The 20003-nt window shown below is 51.7% G+C and overlaps 1 protein-coding gene across 2 annotated transcripts; it reads right to left on the reverse strand.

Annotated features, from left to right (window-relative positions):
- Positions 1 to 15897: 15897 nt before the first annotated feature.
- LOC109778644 (protein DETOXIFICATION 48) lies at positions 15898 to 18765 on the reverse strand. 2 transcript variants are annotated; one of them, XM_020337224.4, is made up of 2 exons: positions 18288 to 18765; positions 15898 to 17960 (listed from the first exon to the last, which is right to left on the reverse strand). In XM_020337224.4, the coding sequence occupies exons 1-2, from the start codon at positions 18441 to 18443 to the stop codon at positions 16203 to 16205; spliced, it is 1914 nt and encodes a 637-aa protein (XP_020192813.1). In that variant the 5' UTR covers positions 18444 to 18765; the 3' UTR covers positions 15898 to 16202. The 2 variants fall into 2 exon arrangements, with proteins under 2 accessions (XP_020192813.1, XP_073352946.1); XM_073496845.1 differs by having other exon boundaries at positions 15898 to 18065; positions 18118 to 18763.
- Positions 18766 to 20003: the final 1238 nt, after the last annotated feature.

Raw genomic sequence — 20003 nt, forward strand, 5'->3', positions numbered from 1 at the left:
ACCAATGGAAGTGGTGAACCCCTCCGTGATGGTGTCTAGATTGGATCTGGTGGTTCTGGACTCTACGGCGGCTAGATGAATATTTTGACGCTTCTTCTAGGGTTTCTGGAATATTGTGGTATTTATAGAGCAAAGAGGTGGTCCAGGGGGCCCCTGAGGTGGGCACAACCCACCAGGGCGCGCCTGGGCCTCCTAGCGCGCCCTGGTGGGCTGTGCCCCCCTCGGGCACCCCCCAAGTGCAACCAGGGCCCATTGCCTTCCTTCTGGCCCATAAAAAATCATCATGGAGTTTCGTGGCATTTGGACTCCGTTTGATATTGATTTCCTGCGATGTAAAAAACAACAACTGGCTCTTGGCACTATGTCAATAGGTTAGTACCAAAAAATGATATAAAATGACTAGAAAATGATTATAAAGCATCCAAGTTTGATAATAAAACAACATGGAACAATCAAAAATTATAGATACATTGGAGACGTATCATGCCCCAGGCCGAAGCCCCTGGACGGACCGTAAGTACCCCAAAGGCACTTGTACTTATATATCCATCCGGTTTTCCGCTTTGTGATTTTAATATACTGAATTACATGTTGTAGTCCGGCTCACGTCCTTCCCCAGCAATCCTCATCTTCGGGGAATTCGCTGGATCCGAACGTGATGGATAGCGGGTCGCCTCTGCCGGCCTCCTCCCCCAAAGCTACGGACAATGCCGAAGTGTTGTCCCAAAGGACCCTTCCGGGTCAGGGAGAGGTGCGAGAAGCCGCCAAGGTGGCGCCAGAGGGTGATACCTTTGCTGCCGGAAACATCTGCCAATCCGGAGGCGCCGGATACTTTGGTGGAAGCGCATCAGAATGCCACCATTGTGGAAGAACATCGTACCCTTATGGGTACGGTGGTTGAAAGGGTTCGGTCCGCTAAAAGCAGATTGAACGAGGCCTACACTAGCCTTCTAAGAGGCTTTGAGGTATGTAATATATTGCCTTTTAGCTATATAAGAAAGATATCTGTGTATAGATAGTAGCCCCTGAGACTCTGTTCGATGTTCATAAAGAAAGGCCGAACAGGGGATCTAATGACTCGTACAGGAGATTAACATACATATATATATTTGAATCAAATAGGCTGCGATGCAGGCGTCAGCTTCCCATGCCGCCGAAGCGTCTGAGCTGAGGCAGAAGTTAGCGGAATAGCAAGGTATGTGATACCGAAAATGCGTCTGAAATAACATCAGCAATAATTTCTCATCTGAATGAATGTTATAACTTTGCTCATAGCTGACGCGTCTGAGGTCGAGACCCTCAAGAGCACGCTAACCGAGGCCAAGAAAGAGGCGGAGGAGGAACGAGCCGCCCGCCTAAAACATGAGTCAAGGGTGGAGGAAGTCTGGCAAGAACTCAAGGATGCTATAAGCAAATGTGAGTCCTTAGAGCGGAAAATTTTGGATCAAAAATCCGAACTTGCTAAGGCCCTTCAAAGTGCATAGGAGGCCCTGGCCGAAGCCCCAAAACGCCTTCCGGGAGATCCAAGAGGCAAAGCAGATTGCGGCTGGTAAGGCCTTTAATATGCAGAGCAAATTTGTGAGAAGGAAATACATCTTACTGACCCGAGTTTGGAGTTCTCCAGGAGCGTTTGCGGATCTGCCCCGGAGTGTTGCTGAAGCTGCGGAGTTCTTCCGAGCCGAAGAGGGGAGCACAACAGAGAAGTTGTTCTGGTCGCAATACCTTGCGCTAGAGCATCCAGTGTCCCTCAACGATCGGCTGAAACAGCTGACCAAACTGCATAGGATGGCCGGATTGGCCATGAAGGATTTTATAATCCGTTTGTGGCCTGCCGAACCCATACCCAGCAATTACTTCAGGCTCGTGAAGCGGCTGGTCAATGCCTGCCCCCCGACTTGATGTTGTAAAGCGGTCGGTCTGCATCGAAGGTGCATGGATGGCCTTTGCCCGTGTCAAGGTGCAGTGGGCGAAGATGAACGTCGTCAAGCTCGCGACCGAGGGACCGCCCGTAGGTAAAGAGCACCACACGCCAGAGCGGTATTTCGATGATGTCCTAGAAGGATCCCGCATTGTAGAGGGCCAATGTTCGAAGGACATCATTTTTGAATGAATGTATCTATGTTGTCCAATCATGTATTATGCAACAAGACTTATATATGATATGTTGCTTGCTTTATTTTAAAATGTTTCCTCTTGTGCGGCCGTTTAGGATATCTGAGAGTTGGCCAGTCGTCGGCTTCAGCCCCCACGTAGGTAGTACGGGGGTGTTCGGGATAGCACATAAACACACTTGACCCAACGGCTTGGTCCATGAAGGTGGTGTAGTGCGGCGAACCAGGCAATTGGACTATGTGGCTTTATCGCTCTCACTTAGCCATAGGAGTTTTACAATGGGAGTGTGGGCGCAGCCCCTAGTATTGTTCGATTATCCAAACTTGGGTGTTGTGGATGCCCGGCCGGGTGAAGGCCGGCCTGTCGCGTAATGCAGAAAAAATCGCAAGAGATTTATACTTAGTCACCGAATAGCTGACCAGCTCTCGCCGCATCATGACAGTCAGTTTTCGGCTTTCTCTACCGAGGTGTTTGTCCGGGTGAACCGGAAACACAATCGCAGTAGTTCTCCCTTTACTACCTTAGCCGAACAAGCGGAACGTAAGGCAGCAACCACAGGAGCCGGGCAACCCAACTATTGACCAAAGACATGATTCGGAGCCGATGCATATAATGCTATGTTCGGGACGCCGAATTATACTATGAAAGTGTTCGGACTTTATTTAGTATTTAAGAAATGTACGTGGCTCAAAAGAGCCCCTGGCGATTTAAGTCGTACCGAGGTGTACATGACAATCAGACAAAAACAGGGAAATACAGATTAAGAGGTAGGCCAGTACCGCATAGGTTGGGCTAGAAACTGTTTCCATTATAGTCTGATTGATACGTGAAAACGTATTGGTACGAATAGTGCGGTAAGAAACAAGGCTATTTTACATGCCGAGCACAAGGGAAAGTTGTGTATGTGTCCTGAAAACGGACGAGGTGATCTTTAAAGACCCCTGAGGTACTCTGCCACGCGTCTACGCTGCTTTTCTCCTTGGTGTATTGTCCTTCAAGAGGATCATCGATCGGTGTTTTCATGATAGGCCTTGAAAAGAGGCCTTGGTACCATTGAAAAAGGTGATGTGGCTTGTAAGGAACCTGGAAAAAATAAAAGGAAATATGAGTGTCCGGATAGGGTCTAGCCGTATTGTGGACTTTATCTTTATTATGCCTCCATCCTTTCCCATGGTATCTTTAGTGCATAATTATGTACGCGTGGTACATATGCCACAATTTGGTAGGGGCTGAGATGGAGGCCGAATTGCTAATCGAGCTCCTGACGAGTTGGGCTGTCGTACTATGGGGTAGTCCGGACTCGTTTGACAGTGTCCGGGGACTTGGCCGCCGATGTAATAGTTGGCTTGATAAGGCCGCCCTGTACTTCCGCTGCCAGGGCCGCGGTGTGCTCCTCAGTACGGAGGGAGCGTTCCATGTTTCCATTCTTTGAGATAGGCATAGTGTGGGACTGCATTGAAGCGAGCGAACGCGGTTCGTCCGAGCAGTGTGTGGTAGCCACTGCGGAAGGGGACGATGTCGAAGATCAAGTCTTCGCTTCGGAAGTTGTTCGGCGAACCGAAGCCGACCTCCAATGTGATTGAGCCCGTGCAGCGGGCCTCTACACCAGGTATTACTCCTTTAAAGGTAGTTTTGGTGGGCTTGATTCTTGACGGATCAATACCCATCTTCCGGACTGTGTCCTGATAGAGCAGGTTAAGGCTGCTGCCGCCGTCCATGAGGACTCACGTAAGGTGGAATCCGTCAATGATTGGATCGAGGACCAGTGCGGCCGAACCTCAGTGATGGATACTGGTCGGATGGCCCTTGCGATCAAAGGTGAGTGGACATACCGACCATGGGTTGAATTTTGGGGCGACTGGCTCTATCGCATAGACGTCCCTTAGCACGCGCTTGTGCTCCCTTTTGGGGATATGAGTAGCGTATATCATATTCACCGTTTTGACTTCCGGGGGGGATTTCTTCTGTCCCCCTGTGTTCGGTGGACGAGGCTCCTCGTCGTCGTCCTCGCTGGGCAACCCTTTCTCCTTATGTTCGGTACTTAACATACCGTCCTGTTTAAAGACCCAACAACTTCTGTTTGTATGATTGGCAGGCTTGTCGGGGGTGTTGTGAATCTGGCAGGGTCGATCGGGTATTCGGTCCAAGCTGTATGTGCCCTCTCTATTTCTTTTGAACGGCTTCTTCCGCTGACCGGACTTGGAGCCGCTGAATCCGGCGTTGACCGCCGTATCCTCTATATTATCATTTTTGCTTCGACGCTTATGTTTGTTGCGTCGGGGCCTTCCGTTGCCGTTTCTAGCTTCGAAAGTGCCAGGGTCGCTGGTACTGTTGCTGCTACGGGCTAGCCAGCTATCTTCGCCCGCGCAAAAGTGGGTCATTAGTGCTGTAAGGGCTGCCATGGACTTCGGCTTTTCTTGGCCGAGGTGTCGAGCGAGCCATTCATCGCGGATGTTGTGCTTAAAGGCCGCTAGGGCTTCGGCATCCGGACAGTCAACAATCTGGTTCTTTTTAATTAGGAACCTAGTCCAGAATTTCCTGGCCGGCTCTCCGGGCCGCTGGACTATATGACTGAGGTCCGGCATCCGGAGGCCGGATATAAGTGCCTTGGAAGTTGTCTCTAAAGGCATCTTCCAAGTCTTCCCAGCTTCTAATAGAGTTTTCTGGGAGGCTGTTTAACTAGTGCCGAGCTGGTCCCTTGAGTTTTAGAGGGAGGTACTTGATGGCATGTCGATCATCATCGCGCGCCATGTGAATGTGGAGAAGAAAATCTTCAATCCATACTGCGGGATCTGTTGTGCCATTGTATGATTTGATGTTCACGAGTTTAAACCCTTCTCGGAACTGGTGCTCCATTACCTCATCGGTGAAGCATAGGGGGTGTGCGGCGCCTCTGTATCGGACCATGTCATGACGCAGTTCGGATGAAGTCCGTATGCAGTTTTCGGCCCGGGCGTGGTTATGCTTGTCGCGCCAGGCTTGATAGCCGTCTTCTCGCACCGGAGCACGCCCCCGCAATCCGTAGATTGATCTTGTCTGACCTGCTCTATTTTCCAGGTCCTGTCGTAGGTCATATGTGTATTCCCGAGCTGTTGTTGTTGGGGAACGTAGTAATTTCAAAACAAAATCCTATGCACACGCAAGATCATGGTGATGCATAGCAACAAGAGGGGAGAGTATGTCCACGTACCCTCGTAGACCGAAAGCGGAAGCGTTAGCACAACGCGGTTGATGTAGTCGTACGTCTTCACGATCCGACCGATCCAAGTGCCGAACGCACGACACCTCCGAGTTCAGCACACGTTCAGCTCGATGACGTCCCACGTGCTCCGATCCAGCAAAGCTTCACCGGAGAGTTTCGTCAGCACGACGGCGTGGTGACGGTGATGATGATGCTACCGACGCAGGGCTTCGCCTAAGCACCGCAACAATATTACCGAGGTGGAATATGGTGGAGGGGGCACCGCACACGGCTAAGAGATCAATGATCAATTGTTGTGTCTATGGGGTGCCCCCTGACCATGTATATAAAGGAGTGGAGGGGGGGAGAGGGCCGGCCCCTATGGCGCGCCCTGGAGGAGTCCTACTCCCACCGGGAGTAGGATTCCCCCCTTCCAAGTAGTAGGAGTAGAAGTCAAGGAAAGGGAAGAGAGAAGAGAAGGAAGGAGGGGGCGCAGCCCCTCACCCTAGTCCAATTCGGACTAGGCCTTGGGGGCGCGCAGCCTCTCCTCTCTCTTTCCCCTAAAGCCCAATAAGGCCCATATATTCCCCGGCGAATTCCCGTAACTCTCCGGTACTCCGAAAAATACCCAAATCACTCGGAACCTTTCCGATGTCCGAATATAGCCGTCCAATATATCGATCTTTACGTCTCAACCATTTCGAGACTCCTCGTCATGTCCCCGATCTCATTCGGGACTCCGAACTACCTTCGGTACATCAAAACACATAAACTCATAATACCGATCGTCACCGAACTTTAAGCGTGCGGACCCTACGGGTTCGAGAACTATGTAGACATGACCGAGACACCTCTCCGGTCAATAACCAATAGCGGAACCTGGATGCTCATATTGGCTCCTACATATTCTACGAAGATCTTTATCGATCAAACCGCATAACAACATACGTTGTTCCCTTTGTCATCGGTATGTTACTTGCCCGAGTTTCGATCGTCGGTATCCTCATACCTAGCTCAATCTCGTTACCGGCAAGTCTCTTTACTCGTTCCGTAATACATCATCCTGCAACCAACTCATTAGTTGCATTGCTTGCAAAGCTTATAGTGATGTGCATTACCGAGAGGGCCCAGAGATACCTCTCCGACAATCGGAGTGACAAATCCTAATCTTGATCTATGCCAACTCAACAAGTACCATCGGAGACACCTGTAGAGCACCTTTATAATCACCCAGTTACGTTGTGGCGTTTGGTAGCACACAAAGTGTTCCTCCAGTATTCGGGAGTTGCATAATCTCATAGTCATAGGAACATGTATAAGTCATGAAGAAAGCAATAGCAATATACTAAACGACCAAATGCTAAGCTAACGGAATGGGTCAAGTCAATCACATCATTCTCTAATGATGTGATCCCGTTAATCAAATGACAACTCATGTCTATGGTTAGGAAAATTAACCATCTTTGATCAACGAACTAGTCAAGTAGAGGCATACTAGTGACACTCTGTTTGTCTATGTATTCACACATGTATTATGTTTCCGGTTAATACAATGTAGCATGAATAATAAACATTTATCATGAAATAAGGAAATAAATAATAACTTTATTATTGCCTCTAGGGCATATTTCCTTCAGTTGTTTCTCTGCTTTTACGGCGAGGTGGTGCGGGCCGGTGTTCGGCTTGACTTGGCGTTCTGTCCCGACCACGTGGTGGTCGGTCAGGTCCATCAGCCGCGTTACGCGCGGGTGGTATGGGCTCCAGCGCCTCATCGTCGAATTGGGGTAGTAGCTTATGCTTCGGGTAACTCTTTGTAGGGCGTTCGAGGCCGTATTCTTCGGCTGCCAGGACATTAGTCCATCTGTCGTTGAGCAGATCTTGGTCAGCTTGAAGCTGCTTCTGCTTCTTTTTCAGGCTTCTTGCAGTGTCAATTAGCTAGCGCTTGAAGCGCTCTTGGTCGAGGGGTTCCTCCGGCACGATGAAATCTTCATCGCCGAGGCTCACGTCCTCTTCGGAGATCAGTAGGTAATTACTATCCTCTGAGTCCTCGTTCTCGACGGGATCGTCAGGGTCAACTTGCCCCTCCTCCCAATCATCATGTTCGGATGTTTGCTTGACGGGGTCTTCGGGGTGTTCGGCGTTTTCTGGGGTATTATCATCTCTGGTGCCAGTAATGCTGTCTTTGTCGCGGCGCGATTTTGAGCAGCGCCGCTGACGTCGACACTTTGGAGGGGCTTCGGCAGGCTTGTCCTCATCCGGATCCTTCTTGCCGTCGTCGTCCTCCCTTGGTGTGCCCACCATGTATACGTCGTATGTGGAAGTGGCTGTCCATCGTCCGGTAAACGAAGGGTCTTGGCCTTGTTTCTCTCCGGCATCGTCGTCCATACCGTCGATGTCTTCGAAGGCATAATCAAGCACGTCGGTTAAATCCTCGACAGTGGCTATGAAGTGGGTGGTGGGTGGGACGTAAAATTCCCTGCTCTCAGCCCCTAGTCCGGGCTGGGCATAATTCGGAAGCGGTTCCTCTGTGATGGCGAGGGATCTCATTAAGTCCAAAGCCTCATTTAAGAGTGAGGTTTGGATGAGGATAGAAGTTCCCTGGCCGAGCTCGCATGACGCAGACTTCGAGGGTTCGGAGCTAGCGTCCGGAGAAGTGTCCGGCTTTTTGACGACTGTCGGTGACACTGTTCTCTCCGGTTCTCCAGTGTTGGGCTCTATGGCCGCAGAGAGTCCGGCGGGCTCTAGACTCCCGTCTTCGGACCTGATGACGCGCTCTGGATCTAAGGCTGGAGCGGTGGTTGGGGCCGCGAACCCTTGGAAGATCAAGTCTCCTCGGATATCAGCGACATAGTTCAGATTTCCAAAACTGATCTGGTGACCAGGGGCGTAGCTGTCGATCTGCTCTAGGTGGCCAACCGAGTTGGCACGCAATGCGAAGCCGCCGAATACAAAGATCTGGCTGGGGAGAAAAATCTTATTCACGGCAGCATTGTTGTAGATGATCGATGGAGCCATTGAGCCTTTCGACAACGGCACAGTGGAACTCTCAATGAAAGCACGAATGCCGGTGTCAAAACCGGCAAATCTCGGGTAGGGGGTCCCGAACTGTGCGTCTGAGGATCGAAGGTAACAGCAGGCAGGGGACATGATGTTTACCCAGGTTCGGGCCCTCTTAAAGGAGGTAATACCCTACTTCATGCTTGATTGACTTTGATGAGTATAGGGGTTACAAGAGTTGATCTACCTCGAGATCGTAATGGCTAAACCCTAGATGTCTAGCATGTATGATTATGATTACCCCTATGGACTAAACCCTCCAGTTTATATAGACACCGGAGGGGGCTAGGGTTTGTACAGAGTCGGTTTACAGAGAAAGGAATCTTCATATCCGAACGCCAAGCTTGCCTTCCACGCCAAGGGGAGTCCTATCCAGACACGGGGGAACGCCTTCCATCTTGTATCTTCACGGCACATGAGTCCGGCCGATGTCACATAGCCCGGACGCCCGAGGACCCCCTGAACATGGACTCCATCAACCATACTCGGCACGGACGGCCATATCTTTGGAATAGGCCGCCACGAGCTGGGCGTGGGCGGCCGCGATCTGGGCTCGTGCAGGCTCCGTCGTGGCAAGGTATGCCGCGCAGGCACGGACGGCTGCTCGAACTCTCTCGGCGATTGCCAAGTCTTTGGTCGTGGGTTGCCGACCGTTGTCGGAGAAGCTTCGTTCGATTTGTGCGGTGACCGCCACGAGCTGGGCGTGGATGGCCTCGACATGGTAGTGGGCGGCCTCCATCAGGGCTAAGGTCGCCGCTGCGGAACGGACAGCTGATGTGCTGCTCTCGCCAGTTGTTATCCCTAAGGCAGATGCTGCTGCCGCCGCCTGAGAAGAAACAGCGGCCATTTGGGCTACCTTGGCCGTCCGGATGTAGACCGCGGTCGCCCTCACGAAGATTGTTAGCACGCGCCTGGCGGCTGCGGCCACGCTCTCGCCGGAGTGGGCCGCCGAAGTTGCCCTCACGACGTGGGTCCACGTCCCCATCTTTCACCGACGATGAATGAACAGTAAAATGATATTTGGGGAGTGAGCTAGTGTGCTTGACACGTCGGCTGTGGACTGTAGCCGACGCACCTTCTCGCCCAAGCCATAGGCGTACTATACACCGACGGTGCTCCAAGATATTTTGTGCTGCATCTCACAAGGTTGGTGATAATAAACTGTGTGCGATCTACTTGATTTATCGTCTCGATTTGAATTACGTAATGGGGTCACAGCTACAAAGGATGGTGTTTGAATTGCTAGAACTTTTATCAGCAGTGAACATGCAACTATAGGTGTGTCGTCAAAAAAATTGGAATTATTCAGGGTTCGTTTGGACGTTTTCATACATTAACTTGGTTTTGTAGGCATTTCAGGTGCATAATTCAAATTTGAACTACATGCACATGCTCCAGTGCATATAAACGGGTTGAAAAATCAAATATGTGTCCTTGGTTGCATGCTTAGGTCCCATGCAAGAAATGGGAATGAATGTCACACACCCTGCCACCGTCACTCGGCCACAAAAATTGAGATACCTGGTTTTTAAATTCTAGTAAATCCAAAAAAAATCATGAAACTTGGCATGCTATCATGGAGCGGCATCAACATGCCATGGTAAAAATTTTGTCCCATTTGGGGCAGGTTTGGGTATAAGCTTCTCACAACAAGCGTGATGGTTTCGGTAGGGAACGTGCCACCTTTGGGGACGAAACAATATCCATTGCCTCTTATTGCTTTCAAAATATTTTGAGTGTCAACATAGAACAACAGGAGTGTTGTGTTTAATTTTGGAATTTTTCGGGGTTCGTTTGGACATTTTTATACATTAACTGGGTTTCCCAGGCATTTTATATGCATAATTCAAATTTGAACTACATGCACATTCTCCAGTGCATATAAACTGGTTGAAAAATCAAATTTGTGTCCTTGGTTGTATGCTTAGGTCCCATGCAAGAAATGGGAATGAATTTCAAACACCCTGCCACCCTCACTCGGCAGCAAACATTGAGATACCTGGTTTTTAAATTCTAGTAAATCCAAAACTCGTCTGAAATTCATGAAACTTGGCATGCTATCATGGAGCGGCATCAAAATGCCATGGTAAAAAATTTGTCCCATTTGGAGCAGGTTTGGGTATAAGCTTCTCACAAACCAGAGCTTCTCACAACAAGCGTGATGGTTTCGGTAGGGAACGTGCCATCTTTGGGGACGAAACGATATCTGTTGCCTCTTATTGCTTTCAAAAAAAATCGAGTGTCAACATAGAACAACAGGAGTGTTGTGTTCAATTTTGGAATTTTTCGCGGTTTGTTTGGACATTTTTATACATTAACTAGGTTTCCCAGACATTTTATCCGCATAATTCAAATTTGAACTACATGCACATTCTCTAGTGTATATAAACTGGTTGAAAAATCAAATATGTGTCCTTGGTTGCATGCTTTGGTCCCATGCAAGAAATGAGAATGAATTTCAAACACCCTGCCACCGTCACTCCGCCGCAAACATTGAGATATCTCGTTTTTAAATTCTAGTAAATCCAAAACTCGTCTGACATTCATGAAACTTGGCATGCTATCATGGAGCAGCATCAACATGCCATGGTAAAAAATTTGTCCCATTTGGGGCAGGTTTGGGTATAAGCTTCTCACAAACCAGAGCTTCTCACAAACAAGCGTGATGGTTTCGGTAGGGAACGTGCCACCTTTGGGGACGAAACGATATCCGTTGCCTCTTATTGCTTTCAAATTTTTTTGAGTATCAACATAGAACAACAGGAGTGTTGTGTTCAATTTTGAAATTTTTCGGGGTTCGTTTGGACATTTTTATACATTAACTGGGTTTTCCAGGCATTTTATGTGCATAATTCAAATTTGAACTACATGCACATTCTCCAGTGCATATAAACTGGTTGAAAAATCAAATATGTGTCATTGGTTGCATGCTTAGGTCCCATGCAAGAAATGGGAATGAATTTCAAACACCCTGCCACCGTCACTCGGCCGCAAACATTGAGATACCTGGCTTTTAAATCCTAATAAATCCAAAACTTGTCTGAAATTCATGAAACTTGGCATGCTATCATGGAGCAGCATCAACATGCCGTGGTAAAAATTTTGTCCCATTTGGGGCAGGTTTGGGTATAAGCTTCTCACAAATCTTAGCTTCTTACAACAAGCATGATGGTTTCGGTAGGGAATGTGCCACCTTTGGGGATGAAACGATATCCGTTGCCTCTTATTGCTTTCAAAAAAATTCTAGTGTCAACATAGAACAACAAGAGTGTTGTGTTTACTTTTGGAATTTTTCGGGGTTCGTTTGGACATTTTTATACATTAACTGGGGTTTCTAGGCATTTCATGTGCATAATTCAAATTTGAACTACATGCACAAGCTCGAGTGCATATAAATTGGTTGAAAAATCAAATATGTGTCCTTCGGGGCATGCTTAGGTCCCATGCAAGAAATAGGAATGAATTTCAAACACCAGGGCACTGTTGATTGCCGGCAAAACGTGGAGATACTTTGTTTTTAAATTCTAGTAAATCCAAAACTCGTCTGAAATTCATGAAACTTGGCAATGCTATAATGGAATGGCACCCGACATGTTGTGGTATTTTTCGTGACCATTTTTTTCGTGTCCATTTTGAGAGAAGGCGCACTCGAATAACAGCCAACAAAGGCATTTTGAAACAAATAGCTGTCACTGTAACATCTCAAATGTTTTGTATAATTTAAATTGTGCGCGTTCTATTAACCATTCACAAGACGCCACGCCTCACTCTTTTAATGGCTAGGAGGTGCCGTGCGGACATGTGCTTGAGTGCTTGACTAAACAGAAGGCGTGCGAGCTGTACTCCAATACGGAGGCTCACCGGGAAGCGTGTGAGTTGTACGCCGCACAGGCTCACCGGGAAGCGAGCCCTTTGACTTCCATGGCCGCCCGCCTTGCTCGCATCCTCTACATTAATGGCGCCCAAGCCGCAGTTTAATACGGTTTTTAAATATAAAACATTCATCGCAAACGACAGCTTCCCCTGGAAGCGAAGAGAAAATGTGCCGAGCAAGATTTCTGCAGCTCTTGATCGCAAACGTTTTACATAGAACACCCGTATGCAAAGTGAGAGCTATGGTCTTCCCCCTTAACTCAAGGGAAAATCCGCAGCACAGGATTTGTGCATCCCTTCAACGCAAACTATTGTTTTGGATGACCCATCTGCAACCACGTACAAACAATTTGGTAAAAATTTGCATCTATCATATTGGGTATGTTGCCATTTGTCAAACTGGAAAGATTTACATTCGTTGATCTAGTAACGTTGCCATTTGTCAATCCTTGTAACACTGCGATTTGTCAAAATATGCAGCTAGAAGTCAGTAGCACTATCTAATTTTTGCAACTAAAATTCAGTAATTAAGCATAGATTTCATTCATAGATTAAGCAGTCGTTCTTAATTTATACAAACAGTTCAACTCGACAGCTGAACCGACCAAACTTTTCCCCAATTGTTGCCAACCACGTACTGAAATAGCTAGTTTAACTATATATACTAGCTAATTTTTAGTACGTTGTACAGTTCGACCACATATCTATAGTCAGATGAACTGAACAAAATAGCCCCTAAATACTACTACTACCACGGAGGGGCTTTGTGCTACTTACGGCAGCCTCTCCTCTGCCGAGCACGCTCAGTAAGAGGCAGAGGAGGAGGAGGAGGAGGAGCCTACCGACGAGCTGGAGAAATGCAATACGGTGCCTGCCGCTGCTGCACGTTCAGTGACGCTCGCCAGCTCGAACGCCCACTGCCGCTCCAAACGATCCCTCTCGAAGCGGCCGGACTGCTCGTAGATCTCCTGATTCCTCGCCTCTGCATCTGTGTGTGCTACGGCCACTGCTGCGGTAAGGCTCTTTGCGTGCTCGACGAGGCGCTCCTCCTCCCGCAGGAACTCGATGTAGCGCGCAAGGTCGCTGACACACGTGCGGGCCTCCACCTTCGTCTCCCTCCTTCGGGCGGCGGTGGCGGAGCGGGTGATGATCCCAGCGGTCGACGGTGGGCTGGCGGCCACGGCGGCCGACGATGGGGTGGCGGCCATGACCACCACCTCCCGCCTTCGGGCCGCGGTGGCGGAGCGGGTGATGACCACGGTGGCCGTCAGTGGGGTGGCGGCGACGACGGCCACCTCCCGCCTTCGGGCCGCGGCGGCGGAGCGGGAGATGGCCCTGGCTTTCGATGATGATGTGGCGGCAACGGCGGCCGGCAACAGCTGCCGACAGGCAGCGGTGGCGGAGCGTGTGGTGGGTGTTCCGCGCACACCCAACAGGGATGCCACGCGCACTACACTACGGCGGGGACTGCGCCGCCACCGTGGTGTAGCCTCCTAGCTGGAGCTGTCCTCTGATGACGGCGGAGTGGCTGAGCGACGACAACGGACCAGTGCCATTGGCGATTGTGGGAGAAGCACACGAGATAAGCTATAGGGAGGGAGGGGAAATGCGACGCAGGACTCGCCGGCCGTGAGGGTATTTATAGCATGCCGGTAAGCATTGGGATTTGGGGGATTTCACCGAGTTGGGCAGGAAGCTTGCGCGGGAACCTGCGAGGTTGCGCGGGAACAGGCTCACCGACGATTCATTGGCGCCACTTCGAGCCACCGTTTGGCCAAAAGAACGCCCCCGCGCGCTGCGCAAGCTTGCGTTGTAAGCCGTCTGTGGCAGCGGGGTGACAAGACGTGCGAGAGGAGGACGAAAGGACACGTACACATACGGTTAATACAAAAAAAGTTTGCGATTTAATTACCTACTATACCCGTCCTGATTTATAAGTACGATTTAACTAATAAAATACAAATGCAAGTCCTACTACGGCGGTTCACAGCTCCAGTCTTGGGCCTTTAGCAGGCCTGCCTCCAAGAGTCGCCGACTTCATACCTCTCCTTCGGCCTCCCTGGACCTTTTTCATGTTAAGCCGCCAATGATGCAACCCGGCCCCTCCTGGGCGGGTCACACCTCGAAGCTATATCCTCAACGGGTACAAAGAGAGAACCTCGGTTTTTTTTATTGCATGGAGAGAGCCTCAGGCTCACGTGACGCATGTGGACTCTTTGACCGGTCAATAAATAAAATACAAAGCTATACGTTGATCCAGTGACCATACAATCATCATAAGTCGTACATAGTAATCGTATTGACCGTATTCTTGTATTCTTAAGTACAGTGATCAAACTGAGCTATCAAGACAAGTTCGATGACCACTAGTACATTTTACTCTTTTACGGCTGAGTAGAAAGTTTGCACGGCCGAGTTAACTCTCCTATGGAGACCGGCCGATAAGCAGGCATGCAGCAGCGAGAGGGATACACGCGAGAGACATCATGGATAGACTTGACTTACGCCATGCGCGCGCTCATGGAAAACGTCTCGTCGATCGGGCACGGCGGATAGCAGCCGGACCCCGGTAATTGGCGAGGCTGATTGAGCCCCGTCAACCGTCAAGGAATCTATCTTTATCTTCTGCTGCTTCTGCTCTGCCTGCCTCCCTGCCTGCCTTTGCCGTGTCCGTGGCCAGGACAGCGGGCGCTGAAATCTATGGTACACCATGCACTTGATGAGTGGTGGCACTGGCAGTGACCCATTGTATTTTCCCCGCTTTTCGTTCTCCTTTTGGGAAAGATTTTCTGGTCCGGGGTCATGGTGACTGGCTTAGCTGCTTAAGAAAAAGCGCAATTGTACAAATGGGAATGGAATGTGGGAACTTGGTGATGAGGATTGGCCTTTTTTTTCCTTCTTTTTTTCTTTTTTTGTTGCTGCGGGTGATGAGGATTGGCCTTCACAAGGCATGCATTTTCCGCCGATTCTTTGTAGTACCACAGAAAAATCTCTTCGTACTACTTAAAGTTGACAAACCCGACGTAAAAAGAGTTCACAAAAACCACACGATTACAAATGGCAAACCCAAAATAGAGAAAGAGGAAGTGGTCGTGAGCAATCCACTGATGCGCAAAAGGCCCTTTTCCATATCCGAGTAGTAGTATCACACTGGGTGCTGCCATAAAACCACATGCTTTATTCGACGTTTGTACGGTGAGCAGTGCCAAATATTTGCCGTAAGATCCTTTTAGGAAAAAGGGTAATCTGAGAGGGGAAACAGAGGCATGCATGCAGCAGCATCGTTCCTTTGCGCTGCGCCATAAAGTGTATTCTTCGCAAAATCGCAAGACACCAAGGGCAGCTTTTTCACCGAGTGCTTTGTAGATATCGGAGGATCGTACGCTCCGGCCCGGCCGCTTTATCAAAAGGAAACGCACAAAAAGGAGCGGCAAATGAGTTCGAGATGGGAGCGGTGTGCGTGGAAATGGCAGCAACGGGGCACCACCATTGGCCCCGCACGCTTGCATCCACTCGGGGAACAGCGCTACAGTGGGCACCCCCCTCAACTCGTCTCAAATCATCAGGCCACCAACAGTGCCATACGTACCCATGGTGGATGGCTGCGTGCGCACACACGTGGGAAGCACTTTTCAACTCTCATCATCGATTGATAATATATGCACTCTGGTGAATGAATATATAAATATAAATATATATTGGACCTCTTATGGTGTGGCTAGTATTTACACAAGGCTTCCAGGAGTTGTGCTTAGTACCAATCTGGGGTAATGATAAGCAAGAAAAGTGAAAAATAAGAAGGCCAATATACATAATCATTCCCTCCTCAATACTCTCTCTCTCTCTCGCGCGCTCGCTCGCTCGCCCTTTATCAAAACCTCGCCACCGAAAAAGAAGATGGCGTGGAGATGGATCAAACAAGTCAATAGCAACAGCCTAGAGTTATCAAAACCCAGAACCAATCCATGGAGCGACCACACTAGACCTGGCCGCCCCCACGGCCATCGCCGTCGCCATCGTGCTCGTGCGCCTCCTCCTCCACGTCCCCCACTCTGATGAGCGGGGCCCTCTCCGAGACGCACTGCTCCTTTCCTTCCTCCGCCGTACAAACAGCACCGCTGCCGCTGAAGCTGCTGCTGCTGCTCTCGCTGTCTCCATCCACCGCATTCGTGTCGCCATTGCTGCTGCCGATGCTGCTAGAGCTGGTCATGGACATGAGCCCTTCCTCCAGCTTCTGTAGCGCGTCGTCGTTGCCGCTCTCGCTGATCGGCACGTAGCCGTTTTTGTTCTTGTTTCCACCGGCATTGCCAGTAGTTACCGCTGCTTTGGTGCTAGCGGCAGCACTGTCGCTTGATGTGTTGGTGTTGCATTCGGAGTTGTTGGAGCTGGTAGTGGGTTTCGTCAGCTCCTTGGCGCGCGCCACCTCGACGTCCCAGTCAGTGGCGGCCACGGCGCGCGCCATCCACACCGCGCAGGCGGCCTGCGCCGCCAGGAGGCCCAGCCACAGGCCAGCGAAGCCAAGGCGCGCGCCGAAGGCCAGCGCCAACCCCACCGGCATGCCCACGAGGTAGAAGGAGGCCAGGTTAATGCGAGCGCCGCTGGCGGGCCGCGCGCTCCCCCGGAGCACCCCGCACCCGGCGGTCTGCGGGAAATTGCCGAGCTCGCACAGCCCCGCGATTGGGAGCGCCACCGCGGTGAGCCGCAGGATTTCCGAGTCCGACGTGAACATGCGGCCCCAGTGGTTTCGGACGGATACCATGAAGGTGGAAGCTACGGCGCCAATGACGAGGCCGATGAAGAGCGCGGCGCCAGCGGCGCGGCGGGCGCCCGCCGGGCGACCCGCGCCGAGCTGGTGGCTGACGCGCGTGGACGCGCCCTGGCCGAGCGAAGACGGGAACACGTAGACGAGCGACGTGGCCTGGATGAGGATTCCCATGGAGGCCACGGTGGCGCGCGGGTTGGGTAGAAGCCCAGACAGCACGATCATGAGCTCGTACCACCACCACTCGAGGCAGACCGCGGTGGCAGTGGGAACGGCGAGACGGAGCATCGCCCCCCAGCCGCGGAGGCAGTCGGAGGTCGGACCCACCCACGAGTCCTTGTGGGCCCCCGAGATGGCGAGGAAGCATAGAAGCGCCAGGAGCAGGTTGAGGTCGGTGAGCGCAACGGCGAGCGCGACGCCGGCGACGCCCATGCGGAGGCGCACCACGAGGAGGTAGTTGATTGGCCCGTGGAGCAGCACGGAGAAGAGGGAGCACGCGGTGATGGGCAGCGTGAGGTTCTGCGACCGGAGGTACACCCGCAGCGGGTGCAGGACGGCCAGCACCGCCAGGTCGGCCGACGCGTAGGCCGCGAACGTCTGCGCGGCGCTGGCCACGCCCTCGTCCTGGCCGAGCAACTTGAGTATGTGGCCCGTGGAGGTGATCCACAGGAGGGAGATGGGCAGCGCCACCGCGAGGAGCAGCAGCACGGTCCGGTGGAGCGCGAGCGCCAGCAGCTTGCCTCGGCGCGCGCCGAAGGCCTGGCCGCAGATGGGCTCCATGCCGAGCGCCAGCCCGGAGAGCACGGAGTAGCCCGTGATGTTGGCGAAGCCGAGCGCGAGTGAGCCGCCGGCGAGCGCCAGCTCCCCCAGCTGGCCGAGGAAGAGCATGGAGATGAAGCTGCGCGAGTACATGACGAGCCCCGTCACTGCCATGGGCACCGACAGCCGCCCGATCGCCCGCGCCTCGCCGGCCACCTGGTGCCATCCGTACACACGAGCGCACGTAAGATTATTATTAAGTCGATCGGCTCAGAAAAGCAAACTAGCTCGAGGAGCTTTCCTTTTCCTCCCGGCCGGTTGCTGTTACTGGCCAGGCAGTAAATAAACATTAAGCAGCTAGCTAGGCAGTGACCTTTCACGTACTGTAGCTAGCAGCTGAATGTCTACCCTGCTTGTACGTGTGCATGCTAGAATGAAATTTTTACCGGCCGGACGGGCAGCAGGCACATGCAGATGCAGGTAGAGGTAGCTAGAGACTAGAGAATGTGCGCATCTACATGCAGAGCACGCACGCGCGTGTACCTTGGAGAGCGCCAGTGCGCGGGCGCGGTGGTGGCTGTCGTCGTCGTCGTGGTGGTCACCCACGGGGTGGAGCAGGTGGGAGGAATTCTTGAAGCAGGCGAGGGGCGGCGGAAGGTGCGGCGGCGAGGGGGGAGGGCTGGCGCCGGTGTTGCACATGATGGCTCAAGGCCGGCTGGAAAGTGCTCCCCGGCCGGCGGCGCGCGGCGCGCGTCTCCCTCGATCCCTCCTCTATCTGTATCGATCTTTCCACTGTTGGAGGAGATATTAGCCGCTGGCTGCTGTCCAGTGGTGATTGGTGGGCGGTACAAGCTACAAGTACATTTGACTCGTTAGCTTACAAAGCCCAGCTTTCTCTCTCTCTCCGTGGGATTGGTGCTTGTTGGTTCGGCCTTTTGGTCTCCTGGACAGAGGTGAGGCTGGCTGGTGAGTGGCGAGTGATGAGGAGGAGCTCTTTGCTGCTTGCTTCGGGTCGCAATGTGGGAGGGGGGGCTGGGCTGGCCCGTATATATACACGCGCGCGCGGTGGCGGGGGAAGGGAGCGGAAGGCACGTACGTGTCCGAATTCGCGCGCGGGGCCGGGCCGGCCGGAGCGTTTTTCATCATGGAATGAATGAATGGAATATGTACTAGTACTATTTCTTCCGGGCTGGAAGAATTGAGTGAAGTTGGCTCCGCATATATGCGCCTGTCTCAGAATTCCCCTATCCCTTCGGACGTGGAATGGCATAATCTCGCACGCCTCATCTGTCGGAAAATCGGACCCAACAACTTCGCCTCCCTCCCCGCCCCTGACAGCGAAGTCGTCGACGCAGATTAATTACCCCGTTGCTTTTGCCCTCCCCCGGTAATTATCTACTGTATCACGCAAGTGGCCCCGTGACGGGTGAATAATCAGTGGCTCACCGCCGAACTGCACGTAGAGTAAGGCTTGGGATTGGCCTCTCCGCTTGACCTACAGTGCTAGCTTGCGCCGCGCGGTTATTCTCGACGGGTTACTTCTTTTCGGTTCTCACCTCAACTTTTTTACTTTTGCTAGCTACCCAAGACGTCGTATGTACAGAGCCATCAGCCATGCATGCTGTCGAAGTTTGGATCGATCGTGTCCAGGAGCTAGCTAGGTAGGCACCATTCATTTTCACCCACAAAGTACCGGGCAGCAGCGCGTCTCCGCGCTCTGAACCAACCAAGTTTACTGCGTTGAGTTCCTCACCGCACCAGAATGTGAGAATGACACCATTAGCTGAGGGAGCTAGGGCGATAAGAACCGATCAATCGGGTCGCTCTGCGCGCCTGTCCGTGCGCGCTTAATGGCGCTACACGTTGAAATCAACCAGAAGCAGAAGAGCAGAGACTCGTGCCATGCCATGCATGCATATATCTGCCTGCACTTGCCCTGTCTGCCTGTCTCTCTGCATTGTTCACTGCTACTTGCGCACAGCGATCGATCGGCCACTGGCGCTGGTGGCATGGCGGTGGTCCCTGCGAGTGAATGAAATGAAAAGAATAATTGTTCCCTTTTCAGAGTGGCAGCTAGCATTTTATCCTCGCCCCTGGCCCTGGGGCATGCAGTGCAGGATTTTGCAATCTAGCGAGACGATTCGTCAGAATTAAGCCGGTATCTGTGCAGCAAAAACCCTGTATAGCAGCGGCTGGCTATAAGCCGGTGCCATAGCCAACATGTATATTAGTAGATCAAAAGAGTGTACTATTTTTTTT

This window comes from Aegilops tauschii, chromosome 4 (genome assembly GCF_002575655.3).
Source record: "Aegilops tauschii subsp. strangulata cultivar AL8/78 chromosome 4, Aet v6.0, whole genome shotgun sequence".
NCBI classification, from domain to species: Eukaryota; Viridiplantae; Streptophyta; class Magnoliopsida; order Poales; family Poaceae; genus Aegilops; species Aegilops tauschii.

Excerpts from the sequence above, each read along its gene's own strand:
- LOC109778644 (XM_020337224.4), bottom strand. The coding sequence starts at position 18,443 with ATGTGCAACACCGGCGCCAGCCCTCCCCCCTCGCCGCCGCACCTTCCG. Across the intron at positions 17,961-18,287 it reads GCGCACTGGCGCTCTCCAAG|GTGGCCGGCGAGGCGCGGGC; the intron begins GTACACGCGCGT and ends GGATGGCACCAG.